The following is a 20345-nucleotide window of genomic DNA, read 5'->3' on the forward strand; positions in this document are numbered from 1 at the left end:
ATACTCATCTAAATTAAATGGTAGACTTACTTGTAAACAATATTAGTAGACACAAATTTACTTTACAGGAAATGTATAACCTGTGGCAAGGTAGGAAGTAAGTCTATTAGTGGGGTAATCATGAGTTTGAATTGTGTAGTTTCATTAAATTTAGTTTTAAAAGTTAGAAAAGAAGAAAGGCTAGCTACTTTTCAGGAAAAAAATAGAAATGTAGGTTACAGAATGCTTCTGAGTCCCTTTAAAGTCTTAGGCAGTTTTGATATAAAGTTAAACTTTGTTTACTACATAAACAGTAAATTCCAGGGCACACAAAACAGAACTAGTTATTAGATCAAATAAATAGGGCTCCAAGTTTGTAGGGGGGTGAGATGGGGAGCACCTTTATTTTTAAAAGGGGCCATTCCCCATGACTTCTTTACTTGAGCTGCTTAGAGCAGAAGATGATCATACCCTTTCTTGTCTCCACTGCTCTTTAACTTCAAATTTCATTAATTTTTTTAAAGTAAATTATTTCCAGGTAAGAGAATAAAGACAAGAAAAATAACACCAAGAATAGGTTTTGTGTAGTTTTTCCTTTTAAAAACCTGGCTTTGGTTATAACCTAAGAACCATTATCGGAATTGGTAATAATTTTTAAATCAAAAGTATTGTATATTTTAGCCAAATGTTCCAGATATACTTGGTAAATACCCACATACAGTAGTTTCCTCCCCTTACCCATATCTGCGCTTTCACTTTCTGAGGTTTCAGTTATCTAGTTAACTGCAGTCTGAAAATATTAAATAGAAAATTCCAGATATAAGCCTTAAGTTTTAAATTGCACGCCGTTCTTAGTATCATGATGAAATCTCGAACTGTCCTGCTCCATCCTGCCCAGGACTTGAGTCCCTTTGTCCAGTGTATCTGTACTGTGTACTCCACCCACCTGTTGGTCACTTAAGAGCCGTCTGTTATCAGACTCATAGGATCAGAGTACTGGTGTTCAAATAAACCTTATTTTACTTAATGGCTCCAAAATGCCAAAATAATGATGCTGGCAATTTGGATATGCCAAAGAGAGGCAATAAAGTGCTTCGTATAAGTGCAAAGGTGAATATAGTACAATAAAATATTTTGAAAAAGAGACTACATTCACATAACTTTTATTACAATATATTATAATTGTTTAAACTTGATCACAGGTATGTAAGTAAAGGAAAACAGTATACAGAGGGTTCAGTACTATCCAGTTTCAGGTATCTACTGGGGGTCATGGAACCTACCCTCTGCAGGTAAGGGGGGGGGACTACAGTATACTGACAACTATGCCAATAAGTTTATGTATTCAAAAAACCATTAAAAACACCCAAATACTACTGGTACCCTTCAACGTAATTCTGACATGTTTAATATTTAACTTTTCTATATATTAATCACTGGAGTTGTACATCATACTTAAAAACAACTATTTACAAAATTTACCTTTGCTAGCAATAGCCTCCAAATTTGCAGGTCCACCCCAAAGTGTTCCTACAAGATCTCTTTCCGCCTGTAGTGCCTCCTGGAAACAAAGCTCTTTGCCTGAAGAAACTGATTTTTTCAAAGCTCTAATTACTTCCAGTGGCCCTTCAGTAAACTGTTTTAGCCACTCTTGTGCCTCTTTGAGACATTCAGTTTCATCTGAAGACTTCAAGACCTCATCGACCATTCCTAGGTTTAAAGCTAGTTCTGAATCCAGTTTGAGGGCCCCACTTAACACTTTGAGAGCTTGTCTACTGCCAATAATTCCAGCCAGCCGGGTAGCACCGCCCCAGCTTGGTACTAAACCCATCTTCTTGTGAACAAATCTGATCTCACTTTCTCGAGTCATTAATCTGCAAAAGAGAAAAAACTTAATTGTAACTAAGTACATATGCTTTAATCATAAAGTACTAACCATTCATGATCTGAAATCTACATAGGTCTTCATAGATAGATGTGTTATATTAAAAACAATGTTCAAAAAATCTGGCTAAGTATAGCATTCAATTTATTCACAGTACTTAACACTTCCCTTTAAAAACAATGTCAACATTTTTGTTGTGCTTGCTTAGAATCTAGTCTTTATTTCTAAAAGCCCAGAGTGTATCTCTAAAGTAAGTAGTAGTCTAATAAGAAAATCTAGGTTAAGTGAACATACAGGAGCATGAAATGTTAGGTGCATACCATAGGGTCGATATGCATAGTTAGGGTCAGTAGTCCTCAGGAAAAGAAAAATTGTTTTTTAACCCAGTATCTATCCAGTCTCCCAGCAAATATTTACTAAGCACTACCAATGTCAGTTTACATTCCTGTTAGAGAAAGACACTGAATATAATGGTGGTGGTATTATTCTTCACAGAAAAATAAAATGGGCCCTGGCTGGCGTGGCTCAGCTGCAGGTGGTTTGGTTCTATTAGCACCAAGAACAGATTCTTAGTCTTTGACCCTTTAATCAGAACAAATATTCCAGTACAGAATTCTCACAAAAGTCTAATTTTTTTTAATTGATTTTTTTTAGAGAGGGAGGAAGGGAGAAATAGAAACATCCATGAGAGGAACATCGACTAGCTGCCTCCTACGTGCCCTACCCACCCGCAGCTCCCCCAGGAATCAAACCAGCAACCTCTTGGTGCATGGGTCAAAGCTCAACCACTGGGCTGGCCAGGCAAAAGCCTAGTTATTAAACCACTGGGAAAGAATTTCTCTTCACAGCTGTGAATTCCTACAAAGGCAAATTTTCCTTAATTATGAACAATTGCTTTTAGAGACAAATAGCCATGAAAATAGTTTTCAATACATAATTTTTAAATTGGAAGGAAGAAAAAACAAGTCTCCTAAGAATCTGAACCTAGTCCCAAATTTGAGAGGGGTACTGTCTTGTTATAATAAGCAGAAAACAATGTCAAAAATGAAGAATAGAAATTACAAAAATAATGCCAAATAGTCTGAGAGATATGAATAGTTAACATTGAACACAATCCTATAAAATAGCTTTTCACAGAATAAACGTAATATATCACAGTTCTAAATTACAACCTGGAATTAAAACAAATGTTAGCTCAGAGCTATTCCTACAATACAGAAAAGGATTATGTCAGAAATAAATTCATTTAGAATCAGCTGAACAAAGAAGTTGGTTAAAGCCCTAGATGCTGGGATAGTGGAGATGAACTTATGACAACAAAAGTTATCTCTATAAGCACATTTATATTTGGAATTCTTTGCTTCTAATGAAGAATCCTGATCATCATCTTTATAGCACTTTTTTTCCTTTGCCACATTTTACAAGGTGAGGTATGTCTTTCTGAATTATATTTTATAACTCTAACAAATCCTGGGGGAACCTTTGTAAAAATACCTGTTGTGATTAAACTGTGACCTCCATTCATTATATATCATATACCTAGGGTGTGTTTGCGTACTGATATACATTTAATATACGTTAGTTAATATGACCAAAAATGTATTAGTGACAAGAGAACACAGGTAGTTTATTCTAACAATGAGAGAAACATGTAACCTTTCACAAAACTCTTTAGTAATCTAAAAATTAATATAACCATACTTTATGAAGAAAATGTCCATCGACAAGATATATCCAAAGATAGAAACTGCTTCCTGATAAACCTTATAGGATTACTTCTAGAGTTTATATGCAGTTACCTGGTACCACCTGTAATGTAAAGGTACATTTATTGCAAAATATAATCTATTAATCTACATAGAAAACTGGAGGGCCTAAATGTTAAAATTTTGAAGACTTACAGCAGACTCAATTTATAAAACCATATTAAACACACTTATTTTGACAAGTAAAAACAATTATAAGTATCTTCTGAATGTTTATTAGTGTAATTACTATTGGCAATGTTTAAAATATCCTGTGACACCTTGTATGAGGGAAAATGAGGAAAGTAATGAAATGTGGATACACTCATTGTTACTACATGGATGTTTCAAGTCAAATAAAAGTGGCAAACTGGGATTGAAACTAAGTCTCTCTGTCTCCAGTGCCTGAGCTCTACCGCTTTTTCCATTTTATTTCCAATTATGTTATATACACTACCTTTCGTACTCTAAAGAGGCTCAAGTGTGTAAATCTGTACAGATCGAAAACATTGTACTGGTTCTCCTTAGAGCTAAACTAGTAGGTCTTAGGAATGGTAACTGAGAACACAGTTTCAGGCACATGTGAAGCATTAGGTTCTACAAGATGCCATTCCTATAAAGCATAGCTATCCCATACTAAAAAGAATTCTAGGGATTCAAGGGTTATTGGTCCCAAATAACTTGATTCCCTAATCAGTCCAGTTACTATAAATCACAGTAAAGATAAGAAAATGTATTTTTACTGGTTAAGAGGATGACTACTACAGCAGTCTCTCTCCATTTTTTTTTTTTTTTTTTTTTTTACTTTTCTTTGTATTGCTCCATGTGTTTCCTTGGCTTCTCTCCCCAGGTATTTTGCTAAAATGGATTTGATTTATTTAGTCATTTTGTTTTGTTAACTTTCTGAATGCTTGGTAATAAAGTAATGGTACAGTTAGCTCAACTGACTAAAATTATCTACTTTAATGATTAACAACAAAATTTGCCCATTGATTTTCCTGTTTATTATTATATAAAATATTTACATTCAGGTGAAAAAAATCTGAGCATATGTTAATTATATCCATGCAGGAAGGAATGAGATTTTCATCCTACCTGAAATCACAGGCCGTAATAAATTCTGCTCCTCCACCCAATGCCCAGCCTTGAACCAGAGCAACACTTATTAAAGGAAGTCTGTATATTGAAGGAAAAATGAATGTTAACATTTTTAATTTCAATATTAATCTACAAATATTATTTAAAAACTTAACATGCAATATAAACAAAATTATTGAACTATGTTTATACGAAACAAACCTCAAAGGATAGCTTGTGCATCATGAGGAGCAAAACAGCATAATACTGAAGATATACTATAAATGCCATATACATTTATCAAAATACCTCTCTAAATCATTGTACATTTTAAAACTATAGTCAGATTGTAACTTTATTCCAAACAAATGGATGTTTTTGGCTAATATACAGCTCCTGGCACTACTCAACTACTTACTGGCAATCAGGAGTAATTCAATGTAATATTGTCTAAGTTCATTTTTATTGATATCAGGTAATAGCTGGGAAAGTTAAGGCTGTATCCAAAAGGGAGGAAACGTGGTAAAGAAGAATGAGCACCGAAACTGTGTTATTAAAAAGGTTCCTATCTTTTCACTACTCACTGAAATGACCTATAGACAATTCCTACATAAAGGAATGGTTCTGTGTTAAAATAAATCTCTTCACCTTTCCTGTTTGCAAAGGCCCACTTTGCAGTGCAAGACTGTGTCCATATAAAAGGTAAGTCTAAAAGGTAAGTCTGAAAGTATGGAACTGCAATGCATAGCTGTAGCTTTAAAGCAACTGAAAATTTCTTAACACACTTCTCCCAACTAAAACTAATTATTTAAAAAAAAACACTTTAAAAAGAGATTTATCTAAGAAAAGTCAAATGCAATAGGGAGACACAGGCAAACAGGAGCCAATACAATGAAAAACGTATTTTAGGATAATAATGCTACCATTCTATTATTCTTTTTAGACTCTCACATACAAAGAACAACAAAAGTACAGTGATGTCCAACTCGTAAGTATGTTATAGCATAGTATGAAGCTAGGAAAATTCTAGGACAAATGAAACAGGGAAGCTAAGACAGTTAAACAGCAGTTTGCAGTCACCTAGTATATCCTATCTTTCCTATACAAAGGACACTTGAGAGTAAATGGTTACATTTCTCCTCCCCAGCCAGAGGGTAAATAGCTTAAATCACCCTACTCAGGGAGACAGACAACAGAAACCCAATTAGTGCTATTTGTCAACCACAGCCAAGGGCAGACAAATTAAGAGAATAAATCTCATTTTGGTACACCAGCATAAAGCTGATGAATATGTTATTGATCCTGCCCTAAGACCTCCCCTAAACACCCAGACTTTAAAATCCCTGAAAATGAAGGTCCCAGTGTGCTCCCCCCGCAAGGGGAGTACCCCAGAGCCATCTCCTTCCCCCTTCTTCCCTCCCAGAGGACTCCACAAGACAGGCAATGCGCTCTCCCCTCTGCCCCCAGGGGAGCAAGCCAGCACTATCTCCTTCCCCCTTCTTACCTCTAAGGGGCTCCATGAGACTTGCAACCAGGGGAGCAATGGGCAGTGGCAGCTTGTCCTGGCCCTGGACTAACCCCTGAACCTGTCTCCAAGGCCCCATTCTCTCTGACTCCCCAGTGAGCCAAGGCAGCCCAGCCTAGGCTCTCCTGTTGCATCTTCTATGCCCTTCCTTGTTTCACTGTCCTAAGTATATTATTTGCTGCGGCCAATAAATTCTTGCTTTCTTTTCTACACTTTGTCGCTTGATTGAAATCTTTCCCTCAAGAAGACAAGAACCGAGGTCTCCTGCCCGTCTCCCTGGTAACAAGGATACTAAATAAATATGAATTTCCTTAGTTTTTAAGTTGTTTCCAGTTAGAATATAGAAGAGAGCTCAACAGCCCAAATATGTCATCATTTGTAACCCCAAATACAAAGTGAATCCATCTTCCTCACAAACCGGTAGTTCTTGGTTTCTCCAATCCATAGTTCTTTTTCTCTCCTCAGGATATAGACATCACTATACATTCTACTGATTTTGATTAGGTAACCTTTATGTGTCATCTCTTGATTGTGTCTTTATCCTGTTCCAATATCAATATTGAACTTTTCCATGTCTATACATATGGCTAGTGTAAGTATAACACATAATTTTCCTAAGTACATATAGCTAGTAATATAAGCTCTTTAGTGAAAAGTACTATATCTTAAATTCTTTTTCTCTCATGTCTCTTATTTTTTAAAAACCTGCATATATTTCACTAACATTTAATTAATGACTATCCTTGATGGCACAAATAAGTAATTCATCATTAGAATAAATATAATTTGAAGATCAGCTATTACTTTTTTACTGGTGCAACACAGAACAAAGAGCTATTTTTGTCTTTTTAGAAATCATATTTTAAAAAGTAAAATACATTACCTCATCAATCTGGTTAAGGTGTTTTGCATGAACATACATAAGGCCACTCCATCCTTTAAATAAAAATAAACACAAGAGCATAATGCAAACATACAAGAAATTTTAAAAAACAAAGAAACATGTTCAGGATTTAGAAAGTAATAAAGCCAAAAATACACCTAACTTTTTTTTCATGAGGTTTTCATTTAAAATTCTTTGATGCTATCTACACGCAAATGATGCAGTTTTGGATTTTGTTGATGTTCTAGGACTCACTGAGCTTAGCTTTGCATAAGGTATTAGCAAAGACTTAGAGGTGAGAGCTAGATCGAACACCACAGAAGAGTATGGCGTTCTACTCAGAGTAACATGGAGGGAAGAGACATAGAATACACCCACCTATTTCCCCAAACTCTGCCTGGTCCTCTAAAATATAAACATATAAAAACAATTTCTCAACAGCAGTCTGAACATGTTGCCTCTTTTTTGTCATCTCATACTTTCCTCAGGCCAGTATAACTTCATCTTCAGCCTCTCTCAGGACTCCCCTCAAAGCTTTCTAATAATCTCCTATTTGTTCAGTAATCTGCTCTCTCTCTCTGTAACAAAGGGTATACAAGCACAAAGAGCTAGCGGTTTAAAACTGGAATGATTTATATTCTATTAAAAATCTGTCCAATAGAACCTATTAAATTATCTCAAAGTAATTTTAATAGGCCTATTTTCTATTACTAGATTTACAGTACTAGATTTAAAATTCTGATGAAAGTATCTAGAACTGGTAGAAATGAAAGTGAAGCAGGTGTTAGCCTGTGTACTATTATAATTATCACTCAAAAAATAAGAGTCACAGTAAAAATGTTTAAAAGCAGTATGAAATCATGGTTTATGCCACAGACTCTAGAGCCAAACTGCCTGGGTTTGAATTGGCTCCACTACTAGCTAGTTTGACTTTGGGCAAGATACTTAACCTCTCTGGCCTCTGTCTCCTCATCTGTAAAGTGGTGCTAATAATAGCACCTATTTCATTAGTAATGATTAAATGAGTTACAACACAAAAAGCACTTAGAACAGTGCCTCATGTATGGTAATAGAACAAGAATGTTACCTATTATTACTATCACTAATAGCACTGGCAATCAGATATGCTTTGGCTTTAAATGCATCATATAGTAGAAATTACATCGTACTAGCCAACACGGCCTAGAAAGAAGAGTTAATTGATTAGATTTGCTCCCAGAGCCATTGAGCAAACAATGCTTAAAGGCTCACGTCTCTTCTTGGAATGAAGAAAATAAGCCAATGAGAGATAAATCCCTACTTGTGACAGAATAAATTAAAGGAAAGGAACCAATGAAAAGCTAGACCCGCACTCTGACAAATGAAAGCTGGAAACTGGGAAATACTAAAAAAAGGTTAGTAGAGATGCTGCAGGAAATGGTATTTTCATCCTTTCTGTATGATTTCCTAAGACCCAACCCTACTTTTCCAGCTTTTCCTTTTATAACAGAAATAAGAAGCACAACACTCAGCCTAAGTGCCAAAGGAACTATTAACATCCTACTTACTCTAAGCCACACTTATCTAAGAGGAAAAATGCCTAATCTGTAAAAGTATCTTATCCTAGAACCGTAAATGAGTCTCTTTTTCTTCCCTAAATGCTTGTTATAAGGACTTATTCATTTCCTCAAAATACTCTGAAAGGGCTTAGAGAAAATTATAATAGCTGTATGTAAAATAATAAGTCTAAAATGGGATGTTCGATAGTAGCAAAAGCAAGAAGTTAGACAAGAACTTGGAGGTCACTGTCAAAATTTAAACAACAAGAAATAAGGAGCAATTGATTGGCAGAAAAGTAACAAGGTAGGTCAGGGGGCAGAGGAGGATATTCTTTTTAAACTAGGTTTAAGTTCATAAAGGTTTCCAAAATGTCAGACTTTTCCTTGAGGCATTATACCCATTTAGTGCAAAGTAAGCAGGTTTTTATTTCCCCATATCTTGAAGCTTATAATTGGATTTTGATTATTTTTGCCCTCTGAAAAAAAGACTTATTGTGGTCTACAGAACATCTGTGATATCAAATCCAAGTCTTGTAATTGGGTTAAAACTTACATTAGATTTTTTCCTATTTTATTCTTTTCTCTATCCCATAATTTTTCAGGGCTAATGCTCATGCTATGCTAATCCATCTCTCTGCTTGGACTTTCTCAACCAAGGATTAATTGCCTAATAGGGACAGCTGAAGTTCTTTTCCTGCTTATTAAACAAAGGGCACCAAAATGAAAACAACTTAAGAGACAAGCTACATTAAAAACAAAAGTGGAATGATAAACAGATATAATAAAATGTTGATAATTGCTGATGCTACAATGAGTACATGAGGGTTTCACCGTATTAGTCTCTCTACTTTTGTTCATATTTGTTAATTTTCATTAATAAAATATTTTTTTAAATTGAAAAAATAGAGGCAAAAATATCAACATAACCATCTTTTTTTTAAAAAAAAAAAAAAAAAGCCATTTAATAATCACTTTTGAGTATTTTATTATAATTAGAAAGGAAAGTAATCCAATGCTCAAAAAGCAAATTCATCAAATAAGCAATGCTAATGATGCATCTGCAACAACAAAGAGTAACTGTATTAGATAAAGAAAAGCCTCACGGAGAGAAAGGCTGTTCATAATTAGCCATGTTAAGAGTCTCAGGATATCTTGGCTGTGAGGGGCAGAGGCATTTATATATGCAGCTGCAACTCATACACATATATGAGCCTCAAAAGTCCCCAGGCCATTTTAAATTTCAGTTTTACACATATTTATAGTTATTTATCAGACATATAGAAATGCAGTCTAGCCCTGGCCTGTGTAGTTCAGTGGTTAGAGTGCTGGCCTGCACATGGAAGGGTCTCAGGTTTGATTCCCAGTCAAGAGCATGTACCCGTGTTGCAGGTTTCATTCCCAGCCCTGGTCAGGTTACATACAGGAGGCAACCAATCGATGTATCTCTCTCACATCAATGTTTCTCTCTTTCCCCCGCCCCATCACTCTCTCTAAAACTCAAGGGGAAAAATATCCTCAGGTGAGGATTAACAACAATAACAAAAAAGAAATAGTCTATATGAGAAACAGGAATACTTATCAGGAACTTTATATATACTGTTTCTAGTGCTTGTTAATTTTAAAATCAAGTGACAAATATACCACATATTTTATATATATTACTGTGTTTCTTAATATTACCCATAAGAGAATTTTACTCAAATAACTTATTTCTATGCTGCACATTTCCTATACTATTAATAGGCAAATTTCATAAAAATCCAAGAAAGGATTCATCTACCCAGGAAAGTGCTTTAAATAAAATAAGGCATGTTAAGTACTGATCTGGGTTCTACACGTGCACATTATAAAGTAACATCACGACTCCAGACTTTCTTGATGGGGCTGGCAGATGTGCACAACTACAAGTGATGAACACTTCCAGTGACATTTTAGCATGGGGCCACACCACCTTAGTTTTTAGCTGCTGATCAAAAGTCAATCTTACTCTACTGCAGGCATTCAAGAGAGCAGATAACCTGGAGAATGTCCACACGAGAAAGGATGGACTTTTTGAAGTGATCCCTTATCTTAAGTCCGTATAAAAACTATACATTTTCCTACACAGCTTAGATCAGACCAACAATATATACATGAAACAATTAGCATGTCTGCACTTCTAGCTTTTATATACATAGGAAGAAAAATCCTGGCTGCATGATCTAAAGAGATAAAAATCACCTTTCATTTTTTTAGGGATGTTTTCCTACTTAACTTATATCAGACCCACAATAATCTATTATCTCATTCTATCTCTACAATGTCTTTTGTGAGCAAGTTAAAGTGTCTAGCAATAAAATCATTCTAGAGATGAAAAATTATAATCAAATGACTTGCAGGTCACATTTAATTATTAGTAGAGCTTGGGCAAGAATCCAGTTCAATTCTCTAGCTTAGTGGTCTAACCATTCAGACACATTACAAATTTAACTCTAGTGGTGCTATAAATTATGAATCATCTCATGGATAATATTAATTAATATCAAGACCTTTGAAATAAAAATAGCTACATTTTTCTTACACTGCACTAGGAGGCACTTTAAATACATTATCTTGAATCCTCACAATAGTTTTGTGAAATATAGAATTCTCATTTATAGATTAGGAGAATAAGACTTAGAAAGATTGATTGCCCAATAACAGAAGTGTTGAAACCAGCATTCAAATCCAAGTCTATCAAAATTACCCAGAGAGAACTCTTGTCTCACATATTTATGCAAACAGATTATATACTACATAGAGTGGTGTGAGAATTGTGGAATGCTATTAAAATATTATTACCTAAATACAGCCCATATCTATAATTAAATGGCAACAGATACTTTTTTCCTTTTTCTTTTCATTTCTCTGTCTCTCTCTCTCATTTTGTTATTGTCTGTTTTTTGGTTTTGGCCTAGGGGCTATATGTGGAAGCCTTGAATTCAAGAAAAAGAAGTTCCTTGGAAGACTGATGATGGAAGATGATTAGGATTATTTTTCTATCGGGGTAATCATTCAAAGCAAAATTTTAAATTATCATTTGTTGAAGTCTGCTATGTACCAAAGTATCAAAGCTACAGTTGATACTTTATATTATACCTCATATAAAATTCCTTATCAGGAGATGCTAAGAGGCTTCCACTTAAAAGAATTCAAATTATTGCTGGGCTTAATAATGTACTTTGGTTATTACTAATCTTCCTGTCCTTCCTTTTTCACCCCCCTCCAGTTACTTCACACTATTGCAACCTCATCTTTAAGAAGCAAAACAAAAACTCTGATCCTTGGAAAGCTATTAAAGAATAGCTGTCATGATAATAACCATGTAAGTAAAATATAAATATCTCAGCCATAGCTGTCTGATAAACATGTAGAACTAAGAGCATAATTCATATATACTTGCCTCTGGAGTTCCTAGTGCTTTCACAGCATTCAGATCAGATCCTGAGGAGAATGTATTGTTTGCCCCACGAACAATGAGACCTCTCCCCTCTGTCCAATTTTCCAATTCAATCACTTTTTCCAAAAGTTGTAGCATCATAACACCTGCCAGATAGGGAAGGGAGAGTCACAGACAGCTAAGATACTGAAAATACAGAGATAATTTAGAAAGCATAAGTGGTCAAACTAGACTCTTACATCATATAGTATACAAATATTTACTGAATGTCAAATACCTATTGTGTTGGTACTATGAAGTATATACAAAAAAGGTATACATAACAGCCCTGGCCTTAAAAGTTCACAATTTGTTAGTGATATCCTTCTATATATATATCTTAATTAAGAAATCACACAAACATGTGGTTATGTGGAAAGATGAGAATTATCATACATGTCCTAGGAATAGGGACATTGGGATCAATACTATGGGATATGGTTTGAAGAAAATATTGTTTGCTTAGGGTAAAAATGAAATATAGGCTTGACTTCACAGCAGTACACATTAAGTGTCTTAGTCAACAAGCTCACAACAAGAGGTATGCCTATATCCCTAATTCAAATATAGTATTTGCCTACCAGAAGACTATGAGATCTTATGATATATTGGGCACATGGTATACAAAACAAAGGTGACATTCCTACCCTACTCACATCAAAACTAGTATAACAGGATGCCAGTGCAGGAAAGGGGAGCTAAATATCTTATTCCATGGCTGACAAATTGTGCTGAGGCCAAAGCATACAATGGAAGCGCTTCACAGAATGTCAATAAAATGCCTACCAACCATCAATTCTATGATTTATAGGTTAGACTGTTAGCTTGATATCATTCCAAAATTCTACTGGAGCTTCTTTACAATGGACAAATTTAAAATGGAAACAGCAGAGACTGTCATTCTTTTAATACACTTATCTGCGTAAATCTTCCAAGTTCATAAAGTTCAAAATGCTTTCTGCATGATTAAATTTACATTTTTCTCAGATTAAGAAGATGGTTCAGAAGCCAATATGAAGATCATAACAGAAGGTTAAAATTGGCAAAATCTGTACCACAAGGTTTCAAAACTTACTATATATAGCCCACTAAACTACGTTCATTTCTTTGAAATATAAACCCCATTGCATCAAGAAGTATTATTTTCTTTGCCAATTTCTGAAGTAACCAGGAGTGAAGAGGTCCAACAGTGAATGTTAAACTAACGTTATTGATTCACAAATGACTAAACTATCCTAATTGCTAATTATGACTTAGTTGAATCGGCAGACCTTCCCAAGGATGTCGTAAGTGCTTTAGAAATATAGTTCTTGCTCACAAAAGATTTATAGTCTAACAGGTTTTTTTTAACAGAAAAACACACACTTATAGTGAGAATAAATCTACATAGGTAAATATGAATCTCCAGTCATCCCTAATATTTAAGCTTCAAAAAAGAAAATAATGCTGGTCTTGAGTATGAGAAATCTATACCAGCAGTTAATCTTGAACTCATCTTTTTGACTTTGTAAAATACATGTTAAGAGTTGAGAGGGACCTTAAAGAGTATCTGGTTGGGTGATTTTCAAACAAGGGCCTTAGTGGTTGTGTGGTATGGGGCTCATTGATCATCTCCCGACCCCCACCAAAAACACCATTATCCACATTAATGTAGCTCTTTTTGTATCAGTTTTAAATATTGGGTGTCAAATTAACATGTTTCCATTTGAATAAAAAGTTTTACTAGGATAAGTTATTTGTATCTACTCAGTAGTAAATTAAAACTATTAATCTAATCTAATTCTTTACAGCAGTTTACCTTTCTATTTTTCCCAGGCTATTATTAATTTCCTAGGTTTTTATTCTCTGAACTCATTGAAGGTACGAAACTTCACTGTCCACTAAAGTAGATACCACCACATATAGGTACTAGTGAGCATGTGAAATGTAGCTAGTCCAAATTGAGGCATGCAGTAAGGGTATAATACACACCAGATTTCAAAGACTTGGTATTTAAAAAAAGGAAAATACCTGTTAATTTTTTATATCAGTCACGTGTTAAAATATTTTGAATATACTAGGTTAAGTAAAATATATTATTAACATTAACTTTACCTGTTTCTTCTACTTTTTAAATTATGGCTACTACAAAATTTTAAATTACATACGTGGCTCATATTTGTGTCTTGTCTTATATTGCTATTGGTTAACACTGAGACATCTCTGAATTCTGAGTGGAAAGAAAAGGCATCTCTAGTTTAAAGACCCCACCATTAATAATTTATAGTTTACAGTCTCCTGAATTATGTCTATAGGTATGATTATATATAGATACATGAAAATGTATTCAGATATTTCTGAGTCCAATATTTCAAATGTTACTACAAAATATAATTCCCCCCATGAAGTATATAACTGACAAATAGAAAAATTGCCAAAATCACCTTGAAATACAAGGGCTGGGTAGTCAGCAAGGTTACTCATTAGTTCTTGCATAACATCATGGTAGCATAATTCAAATTTGAGCTTTGGAAAAAAATTACAAATTACCATTATCCTGGACCTTCAGGTCTCTTAAATATAAAATTTCTTATATACTAAGAGTTGCTGCCAGGCAAACACAAGGTATTTACCAGTATCTGAGTTAGGGAAGGAGAAACAAATAGGCAAGTGCAGTGTTTTCATTGATTATTGGAATTGCATAGTTAAAATCACAGTCATTTCAATTCACAAAAAAAGGAAATTTAAGCTAAAGAGTCATTTCTTTTTTCATTTATAGGTTTTTCCCTTTAGTTTTAAAAAATCTCTGAAACCACTTTTCCTTTGTCTCCCAGTGACATTAGCTCAACACAAACAAATGAAGTGATTAAGCAGGTAATAAATTTCAATGGAAAAAATAATCAAGATTAATTTGACAGTTTCCTTCACAGCAGCATCTGCATTCCCAGATTTTTTTTTTAAAGAAAAACATTAAATTTCCATCATTAGTAAAAATGTTCCTGGTTCACGTTATAAGTTTTGTTTTGTTTTCATGTTCTACAAAGAGTACCATGACTTTTAAGAATTATGTCACCAGACTAAGCATAAGAGTCATGTAACAGCAGATAAGATTTAGTGTCATTCTTCAACAAGCAAAAGAAAGCTCTCTTTACCTGAGAAGGCATTCCTTTTACTTGGATTGTTCAGAGTAAGAATGCCAATGCCACTGTCTTCCTTCTGAAGGTCAACGGATCCACCAGGAAACTGCTGAAGTTTTTTTTTTACTTCTTCCTCATGGAAGCCATGAGATGTATTATAAAGTGACAATCCTGTTTGATGTAGCAATTTTGTCCTTACAGACATAGATGATGTCTTCAAAAGCCTTGCTGCCATTTCTGGAAAAGACATAAGCATACAGTAGTTCAGATGAACAGACACTGTTGTAATACTTTTTTGTTAATAGACCTTTCTGTTTAATTGGGAGTACTTACCCACTTCTAAAAGCACTCTTTGAAGAGATGGTGAGTATGGAATTCCTTTCCTTTTTCCCCTTTCTCAAACCAAATAATTCACAAAGTATATTATTTCAGTATACCACCAAGGTATGATGACATAGTTACAATGCATTTACTAGGACCTAATACACTAGGAAGGTTTAGAAGAACGTTGCTGCTCCGTATTTAGCACCATCTCCTGACTTCATGCAATCTTTCTGACAGTAGTTCTTTTTCCAACTCTTTAACTTTTCCAAAATTTAAGAATTCAGTCCAAATGTCCACTTAGAAACAGTCTCAATGCAAAAATGTTACAAGAACAATCCGGTTCTCTAACAGAAATTTGATTCTTAGCATTATCCTTACTTTATGTAATATTTTCAATGAAAAAGCTAGAAGGGGTCCTGAGGAAAGCAGCGAAAGAAATAGAAATGTGTCTGTGGTTTCTGTATTCCCCAGGGTCCTGTCACCCTTCTTTCTATCTTGGGTAATCTCAAGTCTGCCCACAAGCTTAGCTTTTCTTTTCTTTTCTTTTTTCTTTTCTTTTTTCTTTTCTAAATATATCTTTACTAATTTCAGAGAGACAAAAGGAGAGAGAGAGTAAGAGATAGAAGCATCAATGATGAGAGAGTCGTTGATTGGCTGCCTCCTGCACGCTCCTGACTGGGGATCAAGCCCGCAACCTGGGCATGTGCCCTGACCGGGAATTGAACCCCGATCGCCTGGATCCTAGGTCGATGCTCAACCGCAGAGCCACGCCCGGCCAGGCACAAGCTTTTCTTATGTAAGCATTGCCGTTGAAATAAAACACATTCAGAAAAGTATACAGCTCCATGAACTTCCACGAGATGAATATATTTAAATAATGGCACTCAGCAGATAACATGAATCTCAGGTTTATTGTGCCACCTTCCAAGCACCACTCCAAATAAGGATGACAACTATCTTGACTTCTAATATCCAAGAATGTTTGCCTGCTTTGAATTTTATATAAATTGAATATGGTATACTTTTGTGTCTGATTTCAACTATGTTTGTGACATCCATTACTGTTATTGTGTGGACTTATAGTCAAAAGATTCTCCCTCCCTCCTTCTCTCTCTCTAATATGTCCACACTTGCTTTTACCTGGAGTATGCTCTATGCATGTTTTGCCCCTGGGGACATGTCAGATGTACAAAAGACAACTCAACTAAAAATTAAATTGAGGCAGAGGTCTTGATGTTTTTCACAATGACCATGACTTCAGTATAAAAGAAATGTGCCAAAGAAACCCAGTAAGGAGTTGGATGGCTATTTTAAAAAAATTAACTTGCCTAAGTTTCCACAATATTCTGTTTGAGGAAAAGAACAAAGAATTAAACAAGAAAATAATGGCCCGGCCGGGTGTGGCTCAGCGGTTCAGCATCGACTAGGATCCAGGCGATCGGGTTCGATTCCTGGTCAGGGCACACGCCTAGGTTGCGGGCTCGATCCCCAGTCAGGGGCGAGCAGGAGGCAGCCAATCAATGACCTTCTCATCATTGATGTTTCTATCTCTCTCTCTCTTCCTCTCCTTTCCTCTATCTGAAATCAATAAAGATATATTAAAAAAAATAAAATAATGGAATATGATTCATAAAATCATTAGCATTTTAAATTATTAATGTGGGATAATAGAATCAATAAACAATATATCTTCTCTCATTGTAATGAGTCTCTTCTGTCTTCATACGTTATCCCTCCTTCCTATCCAGCACCACAAAGACAACTGGTATAGATGTCATCAGATCTATTTCTCCTTATCTTTAAATCATTACTATAAGGTCCCTGGCAACCCGAGTCCAAAACTCCCACCTTGGTATGAGCAGTCACAGAGGCAGGAACTTGGTGACACACACGGATGCCAGAACTTGGCAACCTACAAACCACAAAGTGACCACAAGCCCTTGCCAAACCACAGAGTCCGACTAAGCGCTATAAAAAAGTCTCTACCTCCTCAAGGGGATGACTGCCCATTGAGCCTCACCCCACCTGAAACGGGGGTGGGGGGGGTGGGGGGGTGAGGGGGGGGTCAATAAATCTGTTTTTAACTCTCAACAAGCCTCGCATCTCTCTCCTTTGGCAAATCCCCCTAATGATTACAAATTTAAATATTCATGTAACTAATATTATACCTCATTAGACATCTTTGATATGCTGATTTTTCCAAGTAAGCCTTATAAATACTTCATGTAGCCCTCTCTCTATTAATTCCACATGTTCTCTCCTCTCCCCTCACTTAATCCCCCTTCGCTAACTCTCCCTTCTTTTCTCTCCTCTTTTCATATTCCCTTGTCTGTGCCACAAAATAATACCATGAAAACTCAAGGGTCCTGCTTAAGCCTACCAGATTTGCTGACCTCTGTTTAGGAAACCAATTCCAGAAATTTGATAATAGCCTATATGTACACTTTCATCCCAATTCTAATTTCAGAGACAAAGACTTCAGTGCTGAGGAGATGACAAGATGTTAGCTACTATTAAGCTACTACAGTACCTGAAAGTACAAGTGAAGGAACAAGTGTTAAGATTCAAATTTTGTATAAACATGGAGTTAAGCCATCCGAATTTTGAATTAGTTTTAGAATACATGAACAGGTTCTAAGGCATTTACAACTTTTATAAACTTTCTTCAGGGCAAAGTGAAACTTTAAAACTTATGCAGAATGCTTTGCTGTCCAGCCTCAAGTGGATTCAGTCCAGCAGAATGAGCTCACAACCACACCACAGGAAAAGGGAAAGAGAAGGGAGCCCCATGAACATCTGAGATCAAAGGTGTCTCTCCTTTTTTTTAACAGTTCTGCAAAAGTGATCAAAGAGTTCCCCTCTCTGCACAGGGTATAAGCTAGCTATTCTCTTAAAACCCATTTTACACGTTCTGAAATTTAGTAAACCCAAAAATTAACATAAATGTATATTCAATAAGAAAACCATTAGCCTAAGGTAGGTAGCAAACAACAAAAAATCAGAAATATTCTATTTCAGTCAATATATGACGTCTTTTTCAAGTTTTGATTTGGTTTTAGGCTGTCATTATATAATGTACCGTGCAAGTTTCATTGCACGCCACACACATCCCTCTTTATCATACAGCCAAAAGTAACTTCCTTCAGTTCCTAAAATCCTTTAGGTTTTCTCTTCATTCCAAGCCCCTTGGAATGTGATTCCTCACCTGTTACACTTTTCTCTTCCTCAGAGTAACTCCAGATCATCTCCTTTAATACTCTAGACTACAATAAAATATTTAAATGTCTGTTCTCATTTATATTCTTTATTAGCACTCACTCACACTTTCCCATAATTAACCAAATCTAGATTTAACTGCAGGAAGTCATTTACATGTCTAGAATAGTGCTTGACAAACATCTACCAATAATAAATTGGCATACAAGGCTTAAGAATCCATAATGCCAAGAAGGCTTAAAAATCTGTCTACAAACCAACTCTCCACCTACCCTGTTTATTACTCCCACCACTCACCCTGTTTGGACTCCATTCCTCTTTGCAAGCTGGTTTCTCTTAGTGGAATGATGATCACTGCCTGTGCTCCACCTGAGGGTTACACACTCATCTTTCAAGTCAGACAGGGAAAAATTTAAAGTGAAGGTCAGCTGTTTGATCTAGTAACTATGCTTCTCCCTCCCCCAGCAGATTTCACAATTGCTCTTTCCCCTAAAGCTTATTTCTTCCAAGAGAGTTACAAGTCTTCACAGAAGGGGGTCCTTTGTTATTACAGTCCATGTCGCTCATCTCTATAGTCTAGCACCTAGAGCACTAGTTGGTAAACAGTAGGCTGTCAGATGTTTCCGAAGTGAGGGGAAAGGGGGGGGGGTAAGTAATTTAGGTAATCTGTGGTTTTGATCCCCTACATTTGTGACCTTGTATGTGTGCAACAATAAAAGGATTCTTGAAGCTCAAAAAAAAACTCTAGAACACATTCCAAAAATGAGTTGGACAGACTTTTTTGTTGTTGGAAAGTTGGCTGCACGAAACAAATGACGCAGTTTTGGTTAAGCAAAGTAACTTAATAGCTAGGTAGTGAAAAGAACAATTCTAGGGGTCTTTGGGAACATTACCTGCCCAGGATTGTACAGCGGCAAACGAAATCAAAACTCTGCCATTACGTAAATATTCCCTTCAGCCAAAGCCCCAAAGGCCAAGCCAACTCTGGGCCATCCTCCACCTATACAAGGTTGGCTATGTGGCCCCAGCCAATTCGATATTTTCTGTCTCTTACTTTTTCTTGATTCTTTGCCCTATAAAAACTTGGAGCCTTCCGCCCACTCTGCAGTTCTCGGAAAGGAGGCTTTCTTTTCATGACAGTCTGAAAAGAAATACATTTGTTTGCATCAACTAGACTTTGTCTAGTCATTTACTATAACACTACTTAGCACAGGGCCTGGAAAGTACTCTTAAAGCAGTGCGTTGAAATGATGCCTCCCAATTCAGCTATTTCTCCACGTTCTCAAGAAAGTTTCTCCCACCCGCTCCCTCACCTGGCAAATCCGGCGGCGGCGCCGGGCGCTGCGCCCCCGGGCCAGCGGGGGCAGGGGCGGCGCCGCGGCTCACACGCCCCGCGCCTGCGCCGGGCAAGTTCCGGTCGGGAAGTCGCGCGGGAAACGCTAAAGTGGAGGGCACTGCGCCACGCCGGGTGGTCTCAGACCACAGTGAAAACACAGCCCCTACCTAAAGTCCAGAGGCCGCCCGCCGCCGACTTTCCCGCCGCTCCCCTTCGCTACTCCGCCGCCTAGCCCGACCCTCTTCCGCTCCCACACGCCCCCGC

General features: G+C 36.3%; 1 protein-coding gene across 1 annotated transcript; it reads right to left on the minus strand.

Annotated features, from left to right (window-relative positions):
• Positions 1–1126: 1126 nt before the first annotated feature.
• ECHDC1 (ethylmalonyl-CoA decarboxylase 1) lies at positions 1127–20045 on the minus strand. Its single transcript, XM_016222377.2, has 6 exons — positions 19043–20045; positions 15221–15442; positions 12054–12196; positions 7095–7147; positions 4705–4785; positions 1127–1853 (listed from the first exon to the last, which is right to left on the minus strand). The coding sequence occupies exons 1-6, from the start codon at positions 19056–19058 to the stop codon at positions 1445–1447; spliced, it is 924 nt and encodes a 307-aa protein (XP_016077863.2). The 5' UTR covers positions 19059–20045; the 3' UTR covers positions 1127–1444.
• Between the last annotated feature and the right edge of the window lie 300 nt (positions 20046–20345).

This window comes from Miniopterus natalensis, chromosome 5 (genome assembly GCF_054644295.1).
Source record: "Miniopterus natalensis isolate mMinNat1 chromosome 5, mMinNat1.hap1, whole genome shotgun sequence".
Classification (NCBI taxonomy): Eukaryota; Metazoa; Chordata; class Mammalia; order Chiroptera; family Miniopteridae; genus Miniopterus; species Miniopterus natalensis.

What these genes read in the sequence shown, in the direction of transcription:
- ECHDC1 (XM_016222377.2), bottom strand. An exon ending in TAAAAGGAATGCCTTCTCAG is followed by an intron (nt 12,197 to 15,220) that starts GTAAAGAGAGCT and finishes CCTATCTGGCAG; the next exon opens with GTGTTATGATGCTACAACTT. An exon ending in AAGCACTAGGAACTCCAGAG is followed by an intron (nt 7,148 to 12,053) that starts GCAAGTATATAT and finishes TTTTATTTAAAG; the next exon opens with GATGGAGTGGCCTTATGTAT.